This window comes from Chiloscyllium plagiosum, unplaced genomic scaffold, assembly GCF_037043375.1.
Source record: "Chiloscyllium plagiosum isolate Xiang-an unplaced genomic scaffold, Cpla_swu_hap1 HiC_scaffold_12, whole genome shotgun sequence".
NCBI lineage: Eukaryota > Metazoa > Chordata > Chondrichthyes > Orectolobiformes > Hemiscylliidae > Chiloscyllium > Chiloscyllium plagiosum.
In genome coordinates, this window is record NW_028270150.1 from 54,014,698 (window position 1) to 54,038,822 (window position 24,125).

The window sequence follows — 24,125 nt, forward strand, 5'->3', positions numbered from 1 at the left end:
TAATCTTCAACAAGAGCATTTGGATACAGAACTGGCTCAAAGGTAGAAGACAGAGGTTGGTGGTGGAGGGTTGTTTTTCAGACTGGAGGCCTGTGACCAGTGGAGTGCTACAAGGATCGGCGCTGGGCCCTCTACGTTTTGTCATTTACATAAATGATTTGGATGCGAGCATAAGAGGTACAGTTAGTAAGTTTGCAGATGACACCAAAATTGGAGGTGTAGTGGCCAACGAAGAGGGTTACCTCAGATTACAACAGGATCTGGACCAGATGGGCCAATGGGCTGAGAAGTGGCAGATGGAGTTTAATTCAGATAATTGCGAGGTGCTGCACTTTGGGAAAGCAAATCTTAGCAGGGCTTATACACTTAATAGTAAGGGCCTAGGGAGTGTTGCTGAGCAAAGAGACTTTGGAGTGCAGGTTCATAGCTCCTTGAAAGTGGAGTCGCAAGTAGATAGGATAGTGAAGGCGGCGTTTGGTATGCTTTCCTTTATTGGTCAGAGTATTGAGTTCAGGAGTTGGGAGGTTGTGTACAGGACATTGGTTAGGCCACTGTTGGAATATTGTGTGCAGTTCTGTTCTCCTTCCTATCAGAAAGATGTTGTGAAACTTGAACGGGTTCAGAAAAGATTTACAAGGATGTTGCTAAGGTTGGAGGACCTGAGCTACAGGGAGAGGCTGAATAGGTTGGGGCTGTTTTCCCTGGAGCGTCGGAGGCTGAGGGGTGACCTTATAGAGGTTTACAAAATTATGAGGGGCATAGATAGGACAAATAGACAGTCTTTTTCCTGGGGACAGGGAGTCCAGAACTAGAGGGCATAGGGTTAGGGTGAGAGGGGAAAGATATAAAAGAGACATAAGGGGCAACTTTTTCACGCAGAGGGTGGTACGTGTATGGAATGAGTTGCCACAGAATGTGGTGGAGGCTGGTACAATTGCAACATTTAAGAGGCATTTGGATGGGTATATGAATAGGAAGGGTTTGGAGGGATATGGGCCGGGTGCTGGCAGGTGGGGCTATATTGGGTTGGGATATCTGGTTGGCGTGGACGAGTTGGACCGAAGTGTCTGTTTCCATGCTGTACATCTCTATGACTCTATAAGAGAGCATCCAACTATATTCTCTAGATGCTTAGTGGCATTTCCATCCATGAGCTGGGCAGTTTTTTCTTAGTCAGCTTTCTTCCAATTGAACCAGGTAAAACAAGAATATCGCCAAGTTGGTCACTGTTCAAAACAGTCCTATCCATAGGCTATCACAAGGCAGGCAGTTATGTGATATACAGGAAGCATTTTTTTTAAAAAAAGTCTCCAATCTCTAATATTCATATTGAACTTTCAATTACCTCTTTTAAAGACACCAATCCAGGTATTTCCAGAAAACTTGAAATAAATCAATTTTCCATATTCATTGAAAACTTAAGTCCTCCAAATGATATTCAGTACAAAGTGTCTTTATAAGGCAGCAAATCAAAACATTTTTTACAGTGTACACCAAGACCCTTGATCTACCAGTTAGGTTGCCTGCAATCCATATTTTCCTCAATGCAGCCTCTGGACAATCCAAATTGAAAACTAGCTTTAGATCTATTATTGTACTATTTCAGGTACAGTCCCTGAAGTATTGTTTTTGTTCCCAAAGTACTATGGAAGATTTGTGCTTCCAGTTTAAAATGACCACACATTTCCTATCCACAATATTGGAGCCTTGGGAGGCTGGCTAGTGCCTAAAAAATACAAACTATGTAATTGAATTATTCAGCCTATAATCATGCATCTCTGGGATTATTGTTGTGAATAAATGTTGCACTTTACGGGGACTCTTGTAGTACGTTGGTGTATCCTTATCTCTGGGCTTGACGGTTTGGGTTCAAGTCACAGTGTGCAGAGGTGTGTCATGACATGTCCAAGCAAGTTAATTAAAAATAATTGCATTGTATTTTTCCCATGTCTCCAATATCCTTTCTTTAAAGGGCTAACTAAACTTAACACCAAATGTAATGTAATTGTGGTTTGAACACTGCCTTGTAAAGGTTCACCATCAGCTGTCATCTTCTCCACTTGGGCAGGATGTTAGTTTGTCTTTAATTACACATTCTTCAATAGCAAGTCTTGTTCTTTGTTGTGTATCTCTGAGAATATGTTCATATTGGTTGCTGTGTTTTCTCAGTTATTAGTCAAAACTGCACATGGCATATTGGATTTGCACATACTAGGTATTCTATCTGTATGTTTCCAGTGGGATCAGTTGAAATATACTTTGATCCTACTTGTTCATAACTGCAAAAATAGTGCAAACTCTATTCCTAAACTATAGTCTAATTCCTCAGTCATAATAGTGCAATGTATCCATAAATATTGCATATTTCTAATTGGAATTTATATTTTTTTTCTTTTATCAGATTTAAAAAGAGAAGCCAGTATCTGTCATATGCTGAAACATCCACACATTGTAGAACTTCTAGAAACATACAGCTCGGATGGAATGCTCTATATGGTTTTTGAATTGTAAGTGAACTGACTTCACATTCCTGATGTCTTTCTCCTGATATCTTAAGTCTTTCGTAGCTGGCTCTGGTAGTTTCTTTGGTCTTTGGTAGCAACAGTCTTTGTCCTTCTCTCAGGCTAATGTAGAGGAACTTCTCATCTTCCCCCAAGAAGATCATGGCTTGTTCTCCTGGATACTCTTATAATCATCTCTCCCCGCTATCTTTTTAGTATACCTTATTCTTGAGGCTAGCTATCTATGCTGTGTCAATCACCTGTCTAAACCCTCTTGGTTAATGACCATGGGCAGCTACTCATGAATGTTTACCCATCTCTATTTGAAGATTAGTTTTCATTCCTTCAAAGAACAAAATCTTCTTACCTTTTCAACTCCACATTCACAGTAGGGTAGTGTGGCACCTGATAATTTTTTTTTAATGCTAGTAGAAGGCCAATTACTACTGTAACATGAATAATTGAGGTCTCATGCTTGACAGGAAGTACTGACTTTGGAAAACTAAAACAAACAGTTTCAAAAGGGATTCCAATTTCTAACAACTAGATTTAGTTGGTAACACTTTTAATTGTCATTGGTTCAGGACCTACTCTAAACATGAGAAAATAATTTTTGTAAGGCAAACCAGTGCAATGCAGGTCATTCTATAATAACGAGCATTTTGTCAACATGAATTCATTGTTACGCAATTGACAAATTGGGGACACTATTTCTACAGTGCGAATTTTAAAAACGTGTTGGCTGTAATATGATTACATCACCAACATTTTAAGTGCTGTTTCTAAAGTGTGATTTTTCTATGGCACGAAAACATAACCATTGTGTTATAGAAGAACCGACTGTATTGAGGAAGCTGTTACTACTAGAAATTCTTTTCTTTTTCATCAAACATTAAACCATTAGCCAGTCAGTGTTCTGATGTCCAAATTGATGCTAACAATCCTACAATGTTTTGGAAAGATAGCAGGGAATTCTTCTGTCTGTCCTGGTCAACGTTTCTCCCTCAATCAAGATCAGAAAATGAAAATAAAACTTAACATGTTATTTGTCTCATTGACCTTTGTGAAATTTTGACATGTCAACAGTTATAAGTTTATTAGATGTGATTTACTTTGAGCTTTTTGATGTAGAAGACACTGAATGAAGAATGTTACAGAAGACCAGGCATTAGGTCATAATTTTGTTTTATCCTTTCATAGAATATGGACATTGCTGACTTATCCAACATTGCTTCCCATTTCAAATTGCCCTCAGGAAGGTAGTGGTGAGCCACATCTCTGGACTGTCTGTGTCCATATGATGTAACACCAGGTTATAGTCCAACTGGTTAATTTGGAAGTACGAGCTTTTGGAGCACTGCTCTGTTGTCAGGTAGCTAGTGGGGCAATATCGTAGGACACAGAATTTATAGTAAAAGATCAAAGCATCATACAACTGATGCAATGTATTGAACAAGCCTAGATTGCTGTTCAGTCTTTCATCACTTCGAGTGGGGATGCAGGTTTTGATTCATTAATGTGTAAATCCCAGAATTGCTTTCAAGTCATAACCCTGAGAAAACTTAAGATTTTATCAGTATACATTTTTTAAAAAGTGACATCTCCGCTTAGCCAATGCATTTAAACGTGTGAGGTTAGTGTCTGTCTGTACCTTGAGTCAGACTGGTTCTATTTCCAAAGTAGGAATTTATAAAATGTAGCATTAACTGACTGCCTTCAGATTGTGTGCTTTTTGAACAAAGTAGAATGTATCTGCAAATGCAAATTTACCCCATAGACTTACTTGTGTGTGTGCGAGGTAGAGGGAAAGCATGTATGTGTGGGAGAGAGGGAGTGAGTATGTGTGCATGTATGAGCGTTTGTGTGCGTGAGCGAGTGTGATGGAGTATATGCCTGTGAAATGGTGTGCATGCGAGTGTGTGTCTGTATGAGAGAGGCTTTGTGAAAGTGTGATCATGTATGTATAAAAGTGTATGGGGCGGGGGTAGTCACCTGTAGTGTGACATGAACCTAGGATCCCAGTTGAGACAAGTCTTCCTGGGTACCGAACTTGGCTATCAGCCTCTGCTCGGCGACTCTGCATTGTTGCGTATCCCGAAGTCTGTCTGGAAGGACAGTCACCCGAAGATCCGAGGCCAAATGTCCTCGACTCCGAAGTGTTCCCCCACTGTGAGAGAACACCCCTGTCTGGTGATTGTTGCACTGTATCCATTCATCCAATGTTGGAGTGTCTGCTTGGTTTCGCTTATAGGTACACTCAGTGCTGTTAGAGTGCAAGTTGCAGATTTTGATTTAGGGACACTGACAAAATGGCAATATTGTTCCAAGTCAAGATGTTTATGATTTGGATGTTCCTACGCATCTGTTGCCCTTATCCTTTTAGATGTAGAGGTCACGAGATGATGTCGAAGGACCCTTGGTGAGTTGTTGTAATGTATCTCCTAGATGGTTCACACTGCTACCACTGTGCATCTGTGGTGAAGGGAATGAATTGATAAGGAGTGGATAGGGTGCCACTCAAGCAGGCTGCCTTGCCTAGATTTATGTCAAGCTGCACTCCTTCCAAAAAGTGGAGAATATTCCCATGTGACTACTAATTTTTTCTTTTAGATTTGGTCAGGCTTTGGGAGTTGGGAGATGGAGTTACTCTCTACAAAAATCTGATGACATTCCCCGAATAGTTTCCTTACGATGCACGTACACAAACTGGCCAACTAATCCAATCAGTACATGTCTGCGTTTCACTCTGACTTCTTCCCATCTGTCCTTGTCTAAATCTATTGTGATAACAATTAAAGACTAAAATTTGTCATTGCAAGGCCCTTTCCCTTACCGTTAACAGCTCAATGGAGTCTGAGGTTGTTTCCTTGAATCAGAAAAAAGTTTATGTTGCTAATTTTCCAGGAAGTGCTAACTAGTTAAATTAGAGGGTATCTACTAGCTTATAAAGTCAGATCTTGGTCATCAATAAGATGATTAAAGGAAGCACAGGCATCACTTCGTATTCTTTGAGTAAGGGAAGTTATATCAGTGACAGTAAACAAGAATTTTGGGAGCTGAAGTTGTCAGGTCCCAGAATGCATGTATGATGGTTCTAGCAGCAGGTAGCGAGTTAAGCGATGGAATGGAGGTACAAATAGGAGCAGCATAGGTATATAGTGAGAATTTCCTCTGTGTTAAGTATGATATCTAGATTTCAAACTATCTGATTCAGCTTCAGACAGCTTCCAGAAAGAAGGATGGCATCACTAGTAAGTGACAGTTTGTGGAGGCAACTGAAGACAACTACTTTTCTGTTTATCTGGTATTGGGTGTCAGATAAGCAATCCAACAGTGTAGAGATAATAGAAATTAAGAGAGGTGGTGATATGATAGCGCCAGGTGTTGACATTTGGAAGCTAAAATGCTGTGAATGAGAATCAGAAAGAGGCCAAGGGTAGATCCTTGGAGGACAGGCGTTAATGATGCAGGAACAAGAAAATAAGCCATTGCAGGTAATTCTCTGGCCACAACTGAAAAGAGGAAGATTGAATCTGATGCATTCACACTCAGCTTGATGATAGTGGAGAAGCCTTTGAGGAAGATGATGTGATTAGCCATGCGAAAGGTTGTAGACATGTAGAAAAGTACCTTTGTCATAATAATAATAGTTATAATTTGTGATTTTGAGAGGCCATTCCAGTACTGTCTGATGCAGGAACATGGTTGAAGTGATTCAAAATTGAAGTTCTTGGAAAGGTTAACATGGACTGCTTCTTTCTCCACTACTGTTTGACACTTTTTCATACTTTTATTCATTTGCTAAGCCAGCATTTATTGCCCATCCCGAAGTATCCTTGAACAGAGTAGCTTGCCTGGCCAATTCAGAGAGAATTTAAGAATCAGCCATACTGCTGAGGATCTGGAGTCACATGGAGACCACACTCGATAAGAACAACTTTTGTTAGCTTTTTATTCCAGATATTTATTGAATTTAAGTTTCAACATCTTCCAAGGTGGAATTTGAACCGTTGTCACCAGAGTTTTGGACGACTAGTCCACAGATGTTACCATTACATCCTGCCTTCCTCTTTTGTTTTTATATATGTTGATGAAAAATTCATGTCAATTTAATTTTAATTTCACATTGAGGATATTGGATAGAGGCCTCATGAGATGCAATGTGTCCTCTTTGAGCAGATGCCCTCTGCTGTGGAGCTGGTCCCAATGCATCAGGAGTCTGTAGCCCTCCCTTCTGCAGCATGCCAGTTATTAGTCCTTTTTCTGTTTCTACTGACTGGTATCAGGTGTAATCTTTTGAGGTTTTCCCTGGCTCCTAAATGTCTGGCAAAAAGACTTCACTACTTAGCCTCGCTGTCATTGGTACTGATTGCCTTCCTCGTATAGATTAGATTACATTACAGTGTGGAAACAGGCCCTTCGGCCCAACAAGTCCACACCGACCCGCCGAAGCGCAACCCACCCATTCCCCTACATTTACCCCTTTACCTAACACTACGGGCAATTTAGCATGGCCAATTCACTTGACCTGCACGTCTTTGGACTGTGGGAAGAAACCGGAGCACCCGGAGGAAACCCACACAGACACAGGGAGAATATGCAAACTCCACACAGTCAGTCACCTGAGTCGGGAAATGAACCCGGGTCTCTGGCGCTGTGAGGCAGCAGTGCTAGCCACCGTGCCGCACTTCCTCCACGTTGTCCTTTTGCTATGGCATCAAAGAGGCAAAACACTGGATGGCATAGAGTAATAGAGCTGTACACCATGGAAACAGACCCTTCCACCCAAATCATCCATGCTGACCACATATATCAAATTAATCTGGTCCCATTTGCCAGCATTTGGCCCATATCGCTTTAAATCCTTATTCATGTGCCTGTCCAAATGCCTTTTAAATGTTGTAATTATACCAGCCTCTTCCACTTCCTCTGGCAGCTTGTTCCACACAGATGTCACTCTCTGCATGAAAAAGTTGTCCCTGAAGTCCCTTTCATAATCTTTCCCCTCTCATCTTAAACCTATGCCTTCTAGTTTTGGATTCCCCAGGGGAAAAGACCTTGGCTATTCACTCCATTCATGGTCTTCGTGGTTTTATAAACCTTAATAAGGTCACCCCTCAGCCTCCAATGCTCCAGGGAAAATAGCCCCAGGCTATTCAACCTTTTCCCAAAGCTTAAACCCTCCAACCCCAGCAACATCCTTGTAAGTCTTTTCTGAACCCTTTCAAATTTCACAACATCTTTCCTGTGGCTGGGATAGTTACAGAAGTACCTGTCTCTTGCTCCTAATAATAGAATCTACATTTTTTAAATAATTAAAGTAGTGGCATTTCTCTACTTTCATGTTCTGCCCTATGCAGTCCCTTGCCCATTGGTGCCATGGTCTGACTGCACTGATTCAAGGTTTTTTTAACTTGCAGTACTCTCCATTGCTGCATGTTGTTTTGAAATATGAACATTCCAGATAAAGAAATAAACAATAAGTGGACACAGAGCCCAGAGGGAGGGGAAGATAGATAACGGATGGATAATGGTAAACGAGGGAGAAAGAAGAGTTCCTAATGGGGACCATATCTGGGGGAAAATACATTTGCTGTGCTGAGAAGGATGACCAGGTCAGGGTGTGGGTGGGTAAAGGGCATGGAGGAGGGTGCTCAGGCCCTAAAACCATTGAATTTGATATTGAAGGCTGCAGAATCTGTTAAGTGGTAAATGAGGCATAGTTCTAGCAGGTCAGAGACAGCACTGTTGGCCAGGGAACATGCTAGTGTGTTAAAGTGGCAGGCAGCTGGAAGCTTGAGGTCCGTTTTGAAGACAGGTGGATTAATTTGTAACTTCATGGGGAAGGTGTTGCTAGAAAGCAGTGATTATAATATGATTTGAAAATCCAACTTTGAGTGAGAAGATTAAATCTAAAACTAGTGTATTAAAACGTGGCACGGTGGCTCAGTGGTTAGCACTGTTGCCTCACAGCGCCAAGGACCTGGGTTCATTTCCCACTTTGGGCAAATGTCTATGTGGCATTTGCACACTCTCCCCGTGTCTGCGTGGGTTTCCACCGGGTGCTCGGCTTTCCTCCCACAGGTGAGGTGAATTGGCCTTGCTAAATTGCCCGTAGTATTAGGTGCATTAGTCAGGGGTGAATGTAGGGGAATGGGTCTGGGGTGGTTTGCTCTTCGGAGGGTCGGTGTGGATTTGTTGGGCCGAAGGGCCTGTTTCCACACTCCAGTTAATCTAATCTAATCTAAACTAAGGACAGTTATGAGGATATGAAGACACAACTGGTTAAGGTGAAGTGGAAGGTAAACTGCAGGATAGATCATTAAGGAACTAGTTCAAAATACTGAGAAAAAGAGTATCACAGAATTGTTGCAGCACAGAACGTAGCCATTGGGCCCATGAAGTCTTGAATAAAGCTTGAGGAGGTGGTAAAGAAGTACCATTACTTTGCCGCCTCCTTCTAATCCTACATATTCTTCCTGTACAGGTAACAGGCTTAATCCCTTTTTGAAGACTTCAATTGTACCTACCTCCACCACACGCACTGTGTATTCTAGGCCTAAGCCACTTGCTGAAAAAAAACCTCTTCCTCATTTAACTTTTGCTACTTTTACTAATTCCAATAAATCATTACCCTCACATCACATTTTCAATCATTTCACAAATAAGAACAGCTTCTTTCTACCTACACTCTCTCTCTCCAGTCCATTCATGATTTTCTTTGTCACATAGGTTATGTAGACTCGCAGAACTTAGTTGAATTTCTCCTTATGAACTTTTTTTTAGAGTGTAAGAAAAGGTTAGCTAGAAATATTTGTTTTTAAAGGTCAGTAACTTCATACAGGTATTTATAAAGGATCTGAGTAAAGTGAGCATTGTTCCTGTAGAAAGTGAGTCTAATATTGGAAAATTAAAAAATGACATATGTAGTGAACAGATATTTTGTATCTGTCTTCTCTGTAGAGGATACAATAATGTCCCAGAAATAATTGAGAGCCAGAAGGTGAAAAGGAGAGAAGAACTTAAAATAATTGCATTCAGTAGGAAAAGGGTACTCTGGAAAACTTGTCTTACTAAAAGCTGACAAGTCCCTAGGTCCTAATGGACATTTTCCTAGGGTTGCTCCTAGATTGCTGCATTAATCCACACAGATTGCTTTCTCCTTATTATCTTATTCTGAATAAAGTCAAGTTGCTATTGTCCTATCAGACCATAGGACTGCACTATCATTAGGGAGAGAGAGACACATGACTGGTGATAATTTAATTTGAAGGCCATAATGCCTCAGGTGAGGGGAGAGGTTGAGAAGGAGAGTCCTTCCTGGAAACCTCAGCCAGTGTGAGAATTGAACCCATCTGACAGGCTATCTACTGTGGGAACTCTGGTTTATGACCTTCACATACCCAAGGTACTACAATTCAAATTGTTACTTATTTTACTAAACTGTATCTAGCCCCCATCTACCCACATTCCCTTTCTAATGAACTGTCACTTGCTGATGACCACTCACAGACATGAATTTTTGTATAGTCTTGTTTCCTGTATGGTTATGTTCTTCAGTGCATGCTTATTTCGTGCTAGGGAGAACACATCTTTTTCTTTACAACCTCTTCAAGCTTTATTCAAGACTTTTAAAGAGAAGGATACAGAGGTAAAATCATATTTAAACTACATTATTTACCAAGTATAATTGCATGTCTATTGACCAAGGTTCTACACAGTTATCTGACTTGCATAATGAATACACTATTTAACTACTAATGCTCTGGATGTTTCAAATTGATATTTTTGAAATGGAAAGGAACATTTGAAATGACTAGAAACTGCCTCAAATCCTTCAATCCATGCCAAAAATGAAACTTTATATTTTAAGAGTTTAAAATAATTTTTAGATTTACATTGTCCCCATTTTTTTCTGGTTAACCTATTCAAAGATGTTATTATACCCCTCCCACAAGGTGGAACTTAAATCTGGGCCTCATGGTCCAGGGGTAAGGACATTACACAGTGTCATAAGAGGGCCCTAAAATTCACATGTTTTTTTTAATGCAGTGTGACCAGACACTGCTGGTAGAAAAAGCTTCTTGCACTTGGTATTCCCAGGTCATCTCCCATCCAATACTAACTCAGCCTGAATCTCTTTAGCTTCTGAGATCAGATGAGATTGGGCATTTCCAGACTAGTATGACTGCAGGCTTGGGTCTGCTTTATTATACTTTAGTTTTAACCTGTTTTCTAATTAGTGTGTACAGAGAGTTTTATTACACACCTCCGGAGCTGGTGGGATATGAACCTGGGTCTTTTAGTCCAGGGGTAGGGACACTACCATTGCGCAACAAGAGGGTCCCTAAGATCCACATTTCTTTTTAAATTTAACCTATTGTTCCAATCAGCCCATTCAATGATATTATTTACACACCTCTGAAGCAGGTAGGACTTCAACATAAGCCTCCCAGTCCAGGATAGAAACACTACCACTGCATCGCAAGAGGGCCTAGGATTCACATTGTATAGTGTTGCCTCATTTGTTTGCAATAGTCAAACAACCAGCAAAAGGAAGTGGTAAATAACAATAATGGCAATTAGACGAAATATTCTATAGCACAGAATAAGTCTATTCAGCATATTGTGTTTTCAGCTCTTTGCCAGACCAATCCACAATTTGACTTGATCTGTCTCCACAGTCCTTCATCATCTTTTGCTTTAAATACAGGTAGTTAATTATTTTTCCCTAAAAAAAAAATGCAGCACTCCTGTTTCATCCACTTCCAACAGAAAAGTATTGAATGCTCCAACATCCTTGAATGAACTCTCTTAGCCATCTATTACTCCAGTGGAAATACTTCCTGTACGTTGAGTCTCTTATCAATAGCTTTCCAACCTTGACATCCCAATAAATCCACACAGTGTGCTGTCTTTCACTTTAATGGCTTTTCCTTAATGGCTGCTTAATGCTGCATACAATTCTCTGAATCGGCTAACCATTATTTTATAACATTAGTCATTATTTCCTTATTTTGGTGTTCTCAACCTTAAACTATAAATCCTAAAATGCTGTTGGTCTTTCATTATAACTTACGATGCTTTCACTCCCAGTAACTTATTCTTAAGTCATATGTCTTCCCACATGTTTCTTTGAGAATGTATTATCTTTCATTTCTCCAACCTAAATTACATTTACCACCAGAGTACTCTTTTTATTGATCTGTCCTAAAATTTATTTTTGTAGGTTTTGAATGAAAGATCAATTAGAATTCCAAGGACAAAGATCTAGGCTTCAATGTGGGTAAAAGAAAAGTAGAATGGAATAGAAAGAGGCAGAATTTAACAAACTGTACATCAATGAATAAGGTCATTGTGAGGTTTTGAGGTAATAAAAAATGAAATTGTAGTTTCTTTATCAGAATTTACAATGTATGCACAATAAGATAGATACAATAGTGACAAATACAAACATTTGTGATGATTTAAATCTAATCTTAATTACATATACATAATTTATAAGTGATTATGGTCAGGAAATAATTATTCCAGGGTCACAATATTGCAGAAAGACAGATGGAATGGCAAAAGACAAGAGATAAGGATTTTAAAGGAAGACCAGGTAGTAGCGAGAAAGGATTTAGCCTCACGATCATGAAGTACACGAGTGGAAATTAGGAATAGCAAGAGTCGAAATCACTCCTCGAAGCAGTTTATAGACTCCCTCGCAGTAGTTATTCCATTGACCAAGAAATTATTAGAGCTTATAACAAAGACAGTATAATGTTTGTAGAGGATTTTAATCTTCACATCAACTAGAGTAATCCTATTAACAAGTGGGCAGTAGAAGATGAGTCTGGTGCTCATTTTGTGGAACATTAGATTATTGAACCAACTAGGGATAAAGCTGTCTTAGATCGAGTGCTGTGTAATGAAGCAAGGTTAGTCAATAATGTCTTGGTAAAGAATTCACTGAGAAATAGTTATCACACCATTGAATTCTAAGTTAAATTTGAAAGTGACATCTTCCAGTCGCAAATAAGAATCTTAAATAAAGTTAATTACATACGTATATTTTCAGGGGCCACGAAGAGAAATTCCAAAGGATTCTCTACCATAGTTTTGGGTTAACATTGTTTCTTTTAAAAATGGACAGCCTTACTTGACTCTCAAAATAGCCAAGGCTGATCACATTAATGTGTTTCTGAAAGCTTCTGAATTCTGTGCAATGTAAAGACATTCCAGTCAAGCTGACACAATGGTTTGGAGTCAAGCCATTTACTTCCAGCTGGTTCTGGACAAAGGAAATTGTGTAGATCCATTAAGCAAAAATGAGCACTAATATATTGAGTTACCTCATCACCTTGTAATGAAAACTCTGGGGAGGCAAAATGATACTGTTAACCTAATAACCCATCTATTAGCCCATCAAGATAGCCCATCTGAAATGTCTGTCTGTCACACGATACAAAACAAAGCTTGTTGAATGGTTAAAGTATTCCATTTTAGGATTCTACATTCATTGCTTGATCTCCAGAGAAGAAGCTAGACTCCAAGATAAGCTGGCAGCTAGCCTCGGACACTTCATGTCTGTTTCAAGTTGCAGGCTGGGAAGAGGTCTACATCTTGCTGCAAGAAGGAAATCTACTGGGTCCAGCTCAATGAGGAAGCTAAGACTCAACACTGACCTCCAGGAAGTTGTAACTCATGTGACCTGATCTTTTTTTAATTTCACTTAATTTACCAGTACTTGTAATGTTTAACCTATCTCCTCCCTATTCCGGTCTTCTTTAATTTCCCATATTCTTCTTTGTGTGCATGGAGTAGGAAAGTAATTACTTCAGATTTTGACTATTTTGTTAATAAACTGTATTTTTGATTGCATGTGAAAGGATTTTGCTCTGGTTGATTGGAAAAAAAATTGAAATTTAGAAACTAAGGTTTGGGAACACCTTTTGGCTTTCATCTGTAAGGGTTAGGTTAAAAGAGGGAAAAGAAAATTTAGACAAAACTCTGTTGGGTTTAAAGTGGAGAAGCAAATTAAGTATACCCCATTTCCCCTTTTTGCTGACAGTTATGAGAGGAGAACTGGTGAAGGTTAATTGAATAAACATATCAAGGACTTAATGGCCTACACCCTCGGTTTATATAGGAGCACAGAGATACAAAGAAGAACAAAGAAAATTTACTGCCCAGGAACAGGCCCTTTGGCCCTCCAAGTCAGTGCCGATCCAAATCTACTGTCTAAACCTGTCGCCCAATTCCTAAGCGTTTGTATCCCTCCGCTTCCCACCTACTCATGCATCTGTCCAGATGCATCTTAAATGAATCTACCATGCCTGCCTCTATCACCTCTGCTGGCAACGCGTTCCAAACGCCCACCACGCTCCCTGTGTGAAGAACTTGCTGCGTATGTCCCCCTTAAACTTTCCACCTCTCACCTTGAAAGTGTGACCTCTCGTTATTGAATCCTTCACCCTGGGAAAAAGCTTGTCTGTATCCACCCTGTCTCTACCCTTCATGATTTTGTAAAACCTCAATCACATCCCCCCTCAATCTCCTTTTTTCTGATGAAAACAAACCTAACCTACTCAACCGCTCTTCATAGCTAACACCTTCTATTCCAGGCAACATCCTCGTAAACCTTCTCTGCACCCTCTCCAAAGCGTCCACATCCTTTTGGTAATGTGGCAACCAGGACTGTACACAGTATTCTAAATGCGGCCGAACCAATGTCTTGTACAATTTTAACATGATTTGCCAGCTCTTATCCTCAATACCCCATCCAATGAAGGCAAGCATACTATATGCCTTCTTGACCACTCTATCCACCTGTGCAGCGACCTTCAGGGTACAATGGACCTGCACTCCCAGATCTCTCTGCCCATCAACTTTTCCCAAGGCTCTTCAGTTCATTATGTAATTCGCTCTAGAATTTGTCTTGCCTAAATGCATCACCTCACATTTATCTGGATTGAAATCCATCTGCCACTTTTCCACTCAACTCTCCAGAATATCCATATCATCCTGTATTCTTTGACAGTCCGTTATGGTTTCTGCTACTCCACCAATCTTCGTGTCATCTGCAAACTTGCTGATCATACCAATAGTGCCCTCTTCCAGATCAATTATGTATATTACAAACAACAGTGGCCCCAACATTGACCCCTGTGGAACACCACTGGTCACCTTTCTCCATTTTGAAAAACTCCCTTTAACTACTACTCTCTGTCCCCTGTTGCTCAACCAGTTCTTTATCCACCTAGCTAGAACACTCTGCACACCATGTGACTTCAGTTTCTCCGTTAGTCTACCATGGGGAACCTTACTAAAGTCCATGTATATGATGTCTACAGCCCTTCCTTCATCTATCAACTTGGTCACTTCCTCAAAAGAACTCGGCAAGGCACGATCTCCTCCACACAAAACCATGTTGCGTATCACTGATAAGCCCATTCTTTTCAAAATATAAATAGATCCTATCCCTCAGTACCCTCTCCAGCAACTTTCCCACCACCAACGTCAGGCTCACTGGTCTGTAGTTACCCGGAATATCCCTACTACCCTTCTTGTACAAGGGGACAACATGAGCAACCTTCCAGTCCTCAGTTACCTCACCTGTATTTAGCGATGCCACAAAGATAACTGTCAGGGCCTTAGCTATTTCCTCTCTTGCCTCCCTCAGCAACCTGGGATAGATCCCATCCGGTCCTGGGGATTTGTTCACATTAATAACCACTAAACCTACCCAACACATCTTCCCTATTTATGTCAATGTGATCCAGATTAATCAAACCTCTATCTCTCGTCTCAACGTTCATCATGTTCCTCTTCTCAGCGAACACTGATGCAAAGTAATCATTCAGAATCTCACGCATTCTGTCAGGTTTGACACACGGCCTTCCTTCATTATCCTTTAATGGACCAATCCTTTCTTTAGTTATTCACTTGCTTCTTGTATAAGATTAAAATGCTTTGGGATTCTCCTTAATTCTGCTCGCTAAAGCTATTTCATGACCCATTTTTGCCCGGTTGATTCCTTGTTTAAGACTTGTCCTACTCTTCCGATATTCCTTCAGGGCCCGTTCTGTTCTTAGCTGCCTAGACCTTATGTACGATTCCCTTTTCCTCTTGGCTAGTCGTACAATTTCCGTCATCCACGGTTCACGAACCTTGCCCTTCCTATCCTTTTGCCTTCAACGGGACATACTTATCCTGCACTATCTTTAGCCTATCTTTGAAAGCCTCCCACATATCAAAAGTGGACTTCCCTTCAAATATCTGTGTCCAATCCGCATTTCTGAGCTCCTGTCTAATTTTGATATAATTGGCCTTGGCCCAGTTTAGTAGTCTTCCCTTAAGACCACTCTCATCTTTATCTACGAGTATTCTAAAACTTACAGAATTGTGGTCACTGTTCCCAAAGAAATTCCCCCACCTCAACTTCTACCACCTGTCCTGGCTCGTTCCCCAGTACCAGGTTCAATATGGCCCCTTCCCTCGTCGGACTATTGACATACTGCTCTAGAAAACTCTCCTGGACGCTTCTTACAAATTCTATCCCATCCAGACATTTGACACGAAGTGTGTCCCAGTCAATGTTGGGAAAATTAAAATCTCCCATCTCCACCACCCTATTGCCTCTACATCTTTCCATAATCTGTTTACCTATTTGTTCTTCTACCTTACGCTCACTGTTGGGAGGCCTGTAATACAGCCCCAACAATTAGATTAGATTAGATTAGATTACTTACAGTGTGGAAACAGGCCCTTCGGCCCAACAAGTCCACACCGCCCCGCAACCCACCCATACCCCTACGTTTACCCCTTACCTAACACTATGGGCAATTTAGCATGGCCAATTCACCTAACCTGCACATCTTTGGACTGTGGGAGGAAACCGGAGCACCTGGAGGAAACCCACGCAGACACTGGGAGAACGTGCAAACTCCACACAGTCAGTCGTCTGAGGCGGGAATTGAACCCGGGTCTCTGGCACTGCGAGGCAGCAGTGCTAACCACTGTGCCACTGTGTCTCCCTCAAACAATGTAACTGCACCCTTATTTCTCAGCTCCACCCATAATGCCTCACCACCCAAGTCCTCCATTGTGTCCTCCTTTAGCACAGCCGTGATATCATCCCTGACCAACAATGCAACCCCCCCCCCCCACAACTACCTTTTACTTCCCTCCCTGTCCAGTCTGAAGCGTCTATATGCTGGAACATTTAGTTGCCAATCATCATGCCCTTCCTTCAACCAAGTCTCTGTGATTGCAATGACGTCATATTCCCAGGCACCAATCCAAGCCCTAAGTTCATCTGCCTTACCCACTATACTCCTTGCATTAAAGTAGATGCATTTCAGGCCACCAGTTCTTTTGCGTTTATCTGCTCTCTGCCTATTCTTCCCTTTATTAATGTTATCTTCGTGATTCTTGCAGTCTCCAGTCTCGACCTACTTGTTTTCTCTTCTGGTTCCCAGTCCCCTGCCACATTAGTTTAAAACCTCCCCAACAGCAGTAGTAAAAACTCCCCCAAGGACATTGGTTCCGGTCTGGTTCAGATGTAAACCGTGCATTTTGTTATAGTCCCACTTTCTCCAGAACTGATCCCCATGTCCAACAAATCTGAACCCCTCCCTCCCATACTATCCCTCAAGCCACGTGTTCAGTCTGCCTATTTTTTCATTTCTACGCTGGCTAGCACATGGCACTGGTAGTAATCCCGAGATCACTACCTTTGAGGTCCTTCTCTTTAACCTCTCTCCTAGCTCCCTGAATTCTTATTTTCTCACCTCATCTTATTTTCTACTTATCGTTGGTGCCTATATGCACCAAGACAACTGGCTATTCACCCTCCCCTTTTAGAATGTTCTGCAGCCGATCAATGACATCCCTGACCCGAGCACCTGGGAGGCAACATACCATCCGGGAGTCCAGTTTCGGCCACAGAACTGCCTATCTACTCACTTCACAGTAGAATCCCATATGACTATGGCCTTATGAGTCTTTTTCCCGCCCTTCTTAACAGCAGTGCCTGCCATGGTGCCATGATCTTGACAACTGCTGCCCTCTCCTGATAAGCCTGATATGCTAGCTATGACTTCTCAAAATTCCTTCGATTTGGGAATGGTTCCATTAGGTTGGATATTGAGAAATGTTACACCATTTTAGAGAAAATAGGGAGAGAGAAAATAACAAATCACAAACAGTCAGCCTTTCATCAATTGTTGGGATGATATTGCCAGGGTTGGAGGGTTTGAACTATAGGGAGAACTGTATAGGCTGGCACTGTTTCCCCTGGAGTGTCAGAAGCTGAGGATTGACCTTATAGAAGTTAATAAAATCATGGGCCTGGATAGGATAAATAGACAAGGTCTTTTCCCTAGGGTGGGGGAGTCCAGAAGTCAAGGTCAAAGGTTTAGGGTGATAGGGAAAAGATTTAAAAAGGACCTAAGGGGCAACTACTTCTACACAAGGTGGTGTGTGTGTGCAATGAGCTGCCAGAGGAAGTGGTGGAGGCTGATCCAATTACAACATTTAAAAGGCTGATGCAATTATAATATTTAAAAGCCTGATACAGTAACAACATTTAAATACTCTGGATGGGTAATTGAATAGGAAGAGTTTAGAGGCCACGTGGATTCGCCATGCTAAATTGCCCATAGTGTTAGGTGCATTAGTCAGAGGGCGATGGGTCTGGGTGGGTTGCTCTTCGGAGAGTGTGGACTTGTTGGGCCAAAGGGCCTGTTTCCACACTGTAGGGAATCTCATCTATTCTAGGTTTACTAGCATGTACTAACTTAAAAGATAAAAGGACTAACACCTCTCAATTATGCAAGCAGATTGGACAGATTCTCTAATCTGAGTAGCAACCAGCACTTAGCAAATGTTTAAACAATCCCTTGCTTTCCCAGGACAGATGTCGCACAAGCTTTTGTGTACAATAGATAAAACGATTTAACACCATTTAATGTATGTAAGAACTGTGTATAAAGAGGCTACTGTAAGAACTGTACTTTGGGATTCCATCATCGCCTTGAACTGTGCTACTGTGGTTGCTGAATAAAGAGGCTATTTTCGCAACTTAACCGATTTCAGTCATTATTTGAACACTATCCTACACAATATAGTAACATCACATAAACACACCTCTTGGCAAAAAGGAATATGCAATTCTCCAATCCAGGAGGAAAAAATATCAAGAGAAAATTCAGAGTAGCAGCAGCCAGGGAGACATTCACTGCAGTCTCCAACTCTGTCGAATTCCCAACAGCTTTTGATGCTACTGAGAAACCAAAACCCAGAAATCCTATCTGAAAGCTGGCCACACCCAATCAGGTTTTTTTTTATATAAGAAAAGGCCTTGTAAGCTGTTTATTCAAGTGGTTTTAACTAGACAGCTTGGCATTTCTCGATTAATCTTTCTCTTAAAAGAAACCAGGGCAACATAACCTCTTAAAGTCACAGAGTCATCAAAGTAGATTGGAGAACTTTGAGTAATTTGATTACATTTTTAAGTTTTGTAATGACCTAAGGAGTAGCAGGACTCTGATATCAGCGAAATGTGGGTCCTGACAAAAGATTACGTTGAAAGATAAGAGCACATGGAAGTAGAAGTAATATACACTGTGTTTAGCTTTGATAGAGAATTAGGTAATGGACAAGAAGTAGAGGGTGGGCCAAATTGGCAGCCAATGAATAGTGGAGTTCCTCAGGATCAGTGTTGGGGTATCAGCATTTTGCAGTCTATATGCATATTTAGATGAAGAGCCCGAGAGTAATCTAAATTTGTTGATGATACAAATAGCTTTCAAGGTAAGACCATGAGTTTGCAAAAATGCTGCAAAAAAATGGAGAGGTTAAGTGAGTGGATAACAGGGTGGCAGATTGATTATAATGTAGTGAAACATGATATTATTTTGGTTATAAAAAGAGAAAAGAATGTAAGTGTTAATGTTCGAAGAGACTTGGGTGTGCTCGTACAAAGGTCACAGGAAATGCACAGAAAGTAATTACAACCGGTAATCTGCAAGGCAAGTAGTAAATTGGCCTTTAATTGTAATTCAGGAATAAAGAAGTCTTGCTACAGCTGTATAGATTTTGATGACAACATTTGGAGTATGTGTACACTTTTGGTCTTCAGACTTCAGAAGCATTGAAGGTAGTATGGCAAAGATTCATTAATTTGCTCCCTGGGATGAGGGGATTGTCCTATAAGAGGCTAAGCAAATTGGGTCAATATTCGATTGTAACATTGAGAATTGATCTCATTGCAACTTATAAAATTCTCAAGGGACTTGATAAAGTAGATGCTAAAAAATTGTTTTCCCACTGATTGTGCTGTCATATTTTATATTCAGTAATCTCAGGATAAAAGATTGATCTTTTTATCATAGAATCATTACAGTGTGGAAACAGGTCCTTCGGCCCAACAAGTCCACACTGACCCTCCGAAGAGTAACCCACCCGGACCCATTCCCCTAACTTACACATCCCTGAACATTATGGGCAATTTAGCATAGCCAATACACCTCACCTGCACATCTTTGGATTGTGGGAAGAAACTCACACAGAAATGGGGAGAATGTGCAAACTCAACACAGACAGTTGCCCAAGGCTGGAATCAAATGCAGATCCCTGTTGCTGTGAGCCACTGAGCGACCCCTGAGATGAGGAAAGGTTATATTGCTCAAAAGGTTAAGAGTCTTTTGAATTCTCTAACCCAGATGGTTATGGGTAATCCATTCTTAAGTATATAGAAAGATTTTTTATTTCTCTGAATCAAGGGATACAGAAAGTGAGCAGCAAAATAGTTGAAGTCCAAAATCAGCCCTGTTCACCTGGAATGATGTACCAATTTTAGTAGGCCATATGGTTTAGATTAGATTATTTACAGTGTGGAAACAGGCCCTTCGGCCCAACAAGTCCACACCGACCCACTGAAGCGCAACCCACCCAGGCTCATTCCCCTACATTTACCCCTTCACCTAACACTACGGGCAATTTAGCATGGCCGATTCACCTAACCTGCACATTTTTTGGACTGTGGGAGGAAACCCCCGCAGACATGGGGAGAATGTGCAAACTCCACACAGTCAGTTGCCTGAGGCGGGAAATGAACCCAGGTCTCTGGCGCTGTGAGGCAGCAGTGCTAACCACTGTGCCACCATGCCGCCCACAAGGAGAATATGGTCTATTCTCCTATTTCTTGTGTTTTTGTATGTTGAGTTTTAAGATTTTTCCTGCAAATTCTGATTTGATCCCGCAGTTATCCTAATTTAAATAGAGGCTCCAACACAGATGGTTTTCATTGTACTGTGCTAAATAGTGTTACGAAGATATTTGGCAACAACAGAGTCATTCAAACTTGTTTAATTCTGGGTATTTAACAGACTTTACTGTAGAAACGGAAGTAAGTGGACAGGGATACTGAAGAGTTACTCACCTATTTTTGCACCTGGTGAGATAAGTATGTGTAAATATAGAATGAAAGCAAAACAAACACAAACACAAACACCTACATTGCTACACAAGAGCTTGTTAAAGCACTAAGCCAACCTTCTACAAATTTCTTCAATAGAGACTGTATTCCACACATCTCGCCTGCATTGTGAAAATGTATTCAACAATAAACAAACAGTGTCGCAAGAGATCTGCAGATATTATTTAAAAAGCTCAACTTGCAAAGTATATATACCTCAGTTTAGCTTTTGTATGTTTAAATGTGCAAATCCAAGAGATTGTTGATTTGCTAGTACAATGGCTTATTGTTTCATTCAAATTTTTAAACCTAAGAGGAACATCTTTGGATGGTAACGCACTTATAACCATTATGGCACTTTAAAGTTTATATTAGATAGTATTTTGTGTACATAACTAAACACTAGTCTAACAATTAAGTGCTACTTCGGTAGAAGTGCTAGCAATGCCAATGAAAAACACAAGGTAAATATTGTGCATTTTAATTTGCATAGTGTCTGGTGAAAAAAAATCTTTCACTCTGGAACCATTATTTTGTGTATGTATTGAAACTTAGAAGGTATCTTGGAGTATACTAATAATTTGTGTTTTTGTTTTATTACAGTATGGATGGTGCGGATCTCTGTTTTGAAATTGTGAAAAGGGCCGATGCAGGTTTTGTTTACAGTGAAGCTGTAGCCAGGTATGTACCTGATCATTTTGTAGCATTCCAATCTTTGGATGAATTCTATAGTTAGGGTAAATTCTTTGCTATTAAAGTAATAGTGTAACGTGTTGGTGCACCAATGTGTTGTACAACAAAGTGGCAGATGACTGGTTCGTTTTCTTATTTGCATGTGAGGGAAGGAGGATTTTTCTGTGCATAGCAAAGTCTTAAATATGCTTAAAGAGTGTGGCTAAGAATTTTCCTCTTTATGGAAGAGGAACCCTTCTTCCTTGTTCATTATTAATCACAGAACAAATCAGCTTATCACAGTGAAGCAAGAGCAGGAGGCAAAGGAAAAAAGGTACTAATGAGATAAATAGAGAGAAAATGACTTATCCTGATTAGCCATGATGCACTTAATGATAGTTATTTGAGGATTAGCTTCAGAGTACATGTTGTAGTTGTTGGTCTATTTTCTTTTTGAGTGACATATCACAAGGGGAGAAAGTGAGGACTGCAGATGCTGGGGATCACAGTCGAAGAATGTGGTGCTGGAAAAGCACAGCGGGTCTGGCAGCATCTGAGGAGCAAGAGAGTCAACATTTTGAACATAACTCTTCAAAGTATTTTGTGGTTATGGGATAATGGGTGACATCACCAACAGAAGTGACGCTACCTGGGAGTTTGGGGGGAGCGGAAGCGATGCCTTCAGTGGCATCCATGGGGACGGAAGTGATGTAAAACATGTTCACGTTGTTGTCAGCGGTGTTCTGGTGAGTGGGGCCAGTAGTGACTGAGGCAGTGGCAACTATGGGATGGAAGTGATGTGCCAGGTAGGCTTTGCAGTGGTTTCAGCGACGGTGGATCTTGGGGCGGTTGGGGAGGTGGTTGTCTTGCTGGCAATCGCAGAGGCAGTTGTCTTTGCAGCGATCGCACAGACAGTATAGTCAGCAGTGGCTGAGGGGGGCGGAAGTGGAAGTGATGTCATCATTCGCCGCAGTAGTGGTGGCTGGAGCAGTCGCGTGGCTAATGGCATCCAAGCAATTCCATGGACCGCGAGAAGCTTCTGGAAAGATTGAGAAATCCCAAGTTTGGAGGTAAATACTTGAAAGTTCAGTGTTTTTTATGTTTCTTGATGTCTAATATGGTGGAGAAAAAGCATTTGATGAGTGTGTGAATTCTTCACAGGATAAGAACAGCAAAGGTCCTTTGCAGGTCTGGGAGAGTGTGACCCTAAGCTGGAGCAGGGCTGACTGTAGGGAGTGTAGGTGACAGTGCATGGAGCAGAGGATCCAGAGAGAGAGCCATTTCTGAAGGCTTTGGTTTTGTTGTAGGTACTGGTTGTCCTGGTCAGGTCCAAGTTATAATGGTCCGAATGTAGTCTGGAGTCCATGCGGGATCAGTCTGTTCTGTAGGCAGGCGCTGACGAAGGAGATGTGGTGTGGTAGCGGGTCTGCTTCAAAGCAGAGAAGATGACGTTTGGGTGCAGATAGAGAGAGACTGACTGAAATGCTTGTAGAGGGAAGAGGAGACCTTCTTCAAGGTAGGCATCCTTGGAAGAGGCTTCGCAGTAAGGTATAATCAACTAGGATTCTTGATGAAGAGCTTTTGCTCGAAATGTTGAATCTCCTCCTCAGATGCTGCCTGACTGGCTGTGCTTTTCCAGCACCACGCTCCGACACTGATATACAACAAAGACAGGAATAAATGAAAATTATGAAGTTAATTTTGGTAATTCACATGGGGTGCTTTTTTTTTTGTCTGAACTGGAGGTAGTTATGCACTAGCTCATAAAACATTGAACATTACTGCGCTCTACTGGCCCTTCGGCCCTCGATGTTGCACCGATTTGTCGTACCAATCTGAAGCCCATCTAACCTACACTATTCCATGTAAGTCCATGTGCTTGTCCAATGATGACTTAAATGTACTTAAATCTACTACCGTTGCAGTCAAAACATTCCATATCCTTACTACTCTCTGAGTAAAGAAACTACCTCTGACATCTGTTCTACATTTATCACTCCTCAATTTAAAGCTATCCCCCCTCGTGATCGCTGTCACCATTCTTGGAAAAAGGCTCTCCCTATCCACCCTATCTAACCTCTGATTATCTTATATGTCTCTATTAAGTCACCTCTCAACCTTCTTCCCTCTAACAAAAACAGCCTCAAGTCCCTCAGCCTTTCCTCGTAACACCTTCCCTCCATACCAGGCAACATCCTAATAAATCTCCTCTGCACCTTTTTCAAAGCTTCCACATCCTCCTTATAATGCGGTGACCAGAACTGTACACAATACTCCAAGTGCGGCCACACTAGAATTTTGTACAGCTGTAGCATAACCTAATGGTTCCGGAACTCGATCCCTCTATTAATAAAAGCTAAAACACTGTTTGGCTTCTTAACAACCTGTCAACCTGGGTGGCAACTTTCAAGGATCTGTGTACATGGACCAAGGTCTCTCTGCTCATCTCCACTACCAAGAATCTTACCATTAGCTCAGTACTTTGC

The 24,125-nt window shown here is 41.1% G+C and overlaps 1 protein-coding gene across 11 annotated transcripts in view; it reads left to right on the forward strand.

The window, feature by feature from the left end:
* Positions 1–24,125, forward strand: part of caska (calcium/calmodulin-dependent serine protein kinase a) — a 609,390-nt gene that overhangs the window by 166,212 nt on the left and 419,053 nt on the right. For all 11 annotated transcript variants that reach the window (XM_087992817.1, XM_087992820.1, XM_087992823.1 and 8 more), the window contains exons 3-4: positions 2,402–2,507; positions 21,571–21,648. In XM_087992817.1, the coding sequence (XP_087848943.1) occupies positions 2,402–2,507; positions 21,571–21,648 (184 nt within the window). The remainder of the gene's footprint in view (positions 1–2,401; positions 2,508–21,570; positions 21,649–24,125) is intronic.